At 47.7% G+C, this 5,000-nt stretch overlaps 1 protein-coding gene across 4 annotated transcripts in view; it reads left to right on the top strand.

Moving 5' to 3' along the window:
* Nucleotides 1–5,000, top strand: part of kdm5ba (lysine demethylase 5Ba) — a 42,525-nt gene that overhangs the window by 32,106 nt on the left and 5,419 nt on the right. For all 4 annotated transcript variants that reach the window (XM_062545166.1, XM_062545167.1, XM_062545165.1 and 1 more), the window contains 3 exons: nt 677–835; nt 1,090–1,242; nt 3,929–4,387. In XM_062545166.1, coding sequence (XP_062401150.1) covers nt 677–835; nt 1,090–1,242; nt 3,929–4,387 — 771 coding nt within the window. The remainder of the gene's footprint in view (nt 1–676; nt 836–1,089; nt 1,243–3,928; nt 4,388–5,000) is intronic.

Here is a 5,000-nt window from a genome sequence, read left to right as displayed (position 1 = left end):
AGTGTGTGTTAGATGCGTGCGTGTGTGCGTGCGCAGCTGACGTCTGTAGTTGAGCTGGTGGGGCGTGCGTGGGTGTGTATATGTATGGTTAACTGTGTGTGTGTGTGTGTGTGCAGCTGGCCTCTATAGTGGAGCTGGTGGGGCGTGCGCGGGGGGTTAACCGTGTGTGTGTGTGTGTGTGTGTGTGTGTGTGTGCAGCTGGCCTCTATAGTGGAGCTGGTGGGGCGTGCGCGGGGGGTTAACCGTGTGTGTGTGTGTGTGTGTGTGTGTGTGTGTGTGCAGCTGGCCTCTATAGTGGAGCTGGTGGGGCGTGCGCGGGGGGTTAACCGTGTGTGTGTGTGTGTGTGTGTGTGTGTGTGTGTGCAGCTGGCCTCTATAGTGGAGCTGGTGGGGCGTGCGCGGGGGGTTAACCGTGTGTGTGTGTGTGTGTGTGTGTGTGTGTGCAGCTGGCGTCTATAGTGGAGCTGGTGGGGCGTGCGCGGGGGGTTAACCGTGTGTGTGTGTGTGTGCAGCTGGCCTCTATAGTGGAGCTGGTTGGTCGTGCGCGGGGGGTTAACCGTGTGTGTGTGTGTGTGTGTGTGTGTGCAGCTGGCGTCTATAGTGGAGCTGGTGGGGCGTGCGCGGGGGGTTAACTGTGTGTGTGTGTGTGTGTGTGTGTGTGTGTGTGTGTGTGCAGCTGGCGTCTATAGTGGAGCTGGTTGGTCGTGCGCGGGGGATCCCTGTGGCGCTGGAGGCCGTGGGGCGTCTGGAGGGACTCGTGCTGGAGGTGCAAACCTGGAGAGAGAGCGCCATCAACACCTTCCTCCCACGCAACACACACTACTCACTGCTGCAGGTACGTACACACACACACACACACACACACACACTACTCGTGTTGGAGGTGCAAACCTGGAGAGAGAGCGCCATCAACACCTTCCTCCCACGCAACACACACTACTCACTGCTGCAGGTACACACACACACACACACACACACACTCTGCACAAAAAAGTTATATTCATGCTGAAAATGAACAGCATTGGAAACAGACAATGGCATATTTCTTCGTGTGTGTGTGTGTGTGTGTGTGTGTGTGTGACCTTGTAGGTGTTGTGCCCTCGCTGTGAGTCCGGTGGGGGCTCCCAAAGGTCAAAGGTGAAGCGAGTGAAGGAGACGTCGCCCCCCCTCCGCCGAAACAGACTGGACTCCCTCAGTGACCTAGAGAAGTCCTTATCAGAGAGCAGAGACACCGCCTCAGCGGTAAGACACACACACACGAGCCTTGATAATGGGGGTGTTGTTGGTGCTGGTTTCCTTGATTTCAGAAAAGCTTTTGACACTGTGAATCATAATGTTCTGTTGTCAAAGTTATCCCAGTTTAACTTTTCCACTAAAGCTCTGACATGGATGGAGTCTTATCTAAATTCAAGGAAGCAGTGCACCAGAATTAATGATGTATGCTCTTCCTTTGGCAACAGTTCCGTTGGAGTCCCACAGGGATCAATTTTAGGACCAGTTTTATTTAGTTTATATATTATTGACCTGCCTCTGATTTGCCCAGACGTCAATATCCAAATGCATGCAGATGATACAGCAATTTATACGCATGCTAAAAATAGAGAACATGCTGCTTTATTTAGGACTGCAGCAAGTTTTAAAGTGTCAGATTGGCTAAATAGTAGCTGTCTGACTCTCAATGTTAGTAAAACAGTTGCTATGTATTTCTCTAAAAAGATAAATGCACAGCAACAACCTGACATCTTGGTCAAAGGAGAGGTGATTAAAATAGTTGACAATTTGAAATACCTGGGCATAATCATTGATTCCAATCTCAATTTTAAAAAGCATATTAAGAAGATATCTAGAAATGTCAGAGTGAGTTTGATTACTTCTAGACATATTAGACATCAATTAACCCTTACATGCTGCTAAACTGTTTATGCATTCAATGATTTTCTGCCATTTGTCTCATTGTGCTACAAGTTGGTCTCAGGCAGGGGTGACCACTCTGAAATCCTTGTACTCTCTATACAAACAGGCTGTGAAAGTGTTTGATAAAAAAACAAGACATTATCACCACTGTACTATTATATAAAAAAAAACATAGCCTGTTAACATTTGACAGTTTTATTTGTTTCTCTGACATGTGCCTGATGTACAAATTGACCCATGATCTTGCACCACCACCACTTAAGCAATGTGTGTCTTTCTGTAGAGACAATGTTAGGGTATCTAGGGCTGCAATGAGAGGTGACTGTTACACTACATTTAAAAAGACCACTTTTGGCCAATCAGCATTTTCATAAGCAACTAGAAAATGGAACTCAATCCCACTCCATATCAGAGACTCTTTAAGTTTTAAAAGTTTTAAAAAGTCTTTGAAGACATGGCTGAAAGACAATCGAGCTTGTAATCATTGATCTTTGATTTTCATTTAGTTTTTCTTTTACTTGTAATGTTAATCTAGGGCCCTATGATTTCCGCGATGTGGAGAATGCGAACGGAATCACGGAATCTACACATGAAAAGGGAATTCTCTTATAAACGCAGAATCGCACGGAATTCGCAGATATTTTGTTGACACGTTCAATAAACTTTTTAAATGATATTATTCCTTCTCATGTATCAGTCTAAAACAACAAGCGCAGAAAGGTCTCTACCTAAACCGTGGCCAGATATGTCATTGTTAAACATGTTACCTTTGTAACCGTCTCGAATATTCACGTTCACGTTGACTTTGTTGATGGATGCGTGTGACATGTGGAAGCGAGTGGCTCCTCTTAAGCCAGCCAACGGTGGCAACACAATTAGGAAACTGTCAGTTGTTTGATAATTATCGGGGTAAACAATTCCCCAACGACTTCTCTGAGTCTGGACAACAACTGTTTTGTTAGTTTTGTCAATCACAATTGACTGGAGCCGCAAAGACATAAAGATCATATGAAATCGAAAGTTCATCTCATCAGAACGACATGTCTATTATCACCCTCTTGCATGTATGCGTCACTTAATATTAATGTATTTACAAGCTAAGACGGCGAATTCTTTCAAAAACGCAAGCACCCAAACCATAACGGTATCTAAATTAGCTATGTACCAGAAATTACATTTTACCTTGACTCGAAGAGCTGTAAACAAGTCTGTACACAAAACCGCTTGGAGCTCCAGCCTATAGCTTTATGAAACTTTGGCATAGGCCTAGTTTCTACAAATATTCTACTAGCCTAGAATACTTAAATAAATAAATAGATAAATGGATAGATAGATAAATAAAAACAATGCATTTTTACTTCCTATTGACCACTGGAAAGGTACAAGCCAAAGATTTCCAGGCATTGGAAACATGTCAGTTTCAGCAAGTAGTACAAGACACTGCTCACTGACGAGAGAGTCTCTTACTGAGCTCAATACCAAGTGCCTGACCATCACGTACTTTTAAGTTGTAAAAGTGCCCTTTTGGATCTAGATTTACAGCCTAGTTAGTGTTAGAAGTAAAAAGAAAAGCAAAAATCCGAAAACGCTGCCTAGGGACTACTGCTGCAAATGAGCTATTTAGCTAACCCTGGTCTAACCATGGTCCCTGTCAAACTAAACCAATAAACTAAAACTAAAGGCACACGCGCACGCACACACACACACACACACACACACACACACACACACACACTGCCTCAGCAGTAAGAGACACACACAGACACATAAACACACACACCCAGAGACAATAGGAACTGCAGGTGAGTTGCCAGTGTTCTCTGAAGTCTGTGACGTGACGCGTGAATTGCAAGAGTGTCAATCACTGATGCTGTCTCAACCTTTGTCCCTCTTGTCATGACTAACGTGTGTGTGTGTGTGTGTGTGTGTGTGTGTGTGTGTGTGTGTGTGTGTGTGTGTGTGTGTGTGTGTGTGTGTGTGTGTGTGTGTGTGTGTGTGTGTGTGTGTGTTGTAGATGGCCACGCTGGGCGAGGTGCGTGTGAAGGAGCTGGAGATGGTGTGTGCTCTGCGCAGTGCTAACGACGCTAAGCTGGCGGCGGGCGTGTGTGAGCCCTGGTCGCTGCGTGTGTGTGTGTGCCAGAGCGCCCCCTGTGGTGGCATGCTGCAGTGCGAGCTGTGCCACGACCTGTACCACCCCGGCTGCGTGGCGGCGCCTCAGGACCCAGGTGGCGGTGCGGACGGGCGTCCGTGGCTGTGCCCGCTGTGCTGGCGCTCGGAGAAGCCGCCCCTGGAGCGAGTGCTCCCCCTGCTGGCCGCTCTGCAGCGCATCCGCGTCCGCCTGCCCGAGGGCCCCGCCCTGCGCTACCTCATCGAGCGCACCGTCCAATGGCAGCGCCGCGTGCAGCAGCTCCCCTCCCCCACCCCGCCGCAGCGCAAGAGACACACACACGCCGCCGGAGACGCGGCCACTAACGTACGTCACCTTGGAGAAACACACACACAAAACACACACACACACACACACACACGCCGCCGGAGACGCGTCCACTAACGTACGTCACCTTGGAGAAACACACACACACACACACACACACACACACACACACGCCGCTGGAGACGCGGCCACTAACGTACGTCACCTTGGAGAAACACACACACACACACACACACACACACACACACACACACACACACGCCGCTGGAGACGCGGCCACTAACGTACGTCACCTTGGAGAAACACACACACACACACACACACACACACACACACACACACACACACACACACACACACACACACACACACACACACACACGCCGCTGGAGACGCGTCCACTAACGTACGTCACCTTGGAGAAACACACATCAGCCTCATGGTGTTCCACACACCACTTGTGTTCTATTCTTTAGTGTGTGTGTGTTGTGTTCTTTAGTCTTTGTGTTGTGTTCTTTAGAGTGTGTTGTGTTCTATTCTTTAGTATGTGTGTTAAGTTCTTTAGAGTGTGTGTGTTGTGTTCTTTAGTCTGTGTGTTGCGTTCTTTAGAGTGTGTTGTGTTCTATTCTTTAGTGTGTGTGTTGTGTTCTTT

Source organism: Sardina pilchardus, chromosome 9, assembly GCF_963854185.1.
Source record: "Sardina pilchardus chromosome 9, fSarPil1.1, whole genome shotgun sequence".
Classification (NCBI taxonomy): Eukaryota; Metazoa; Chordata; class Actinopteri; order Clupeiformes; family Clupeidae; genus Sardina; species Sardina pilchardus.
Note: the sequence above shows the minus strand (reverse complement) of the source record. Positions and strands in the feature narration are given on the sequence as shown.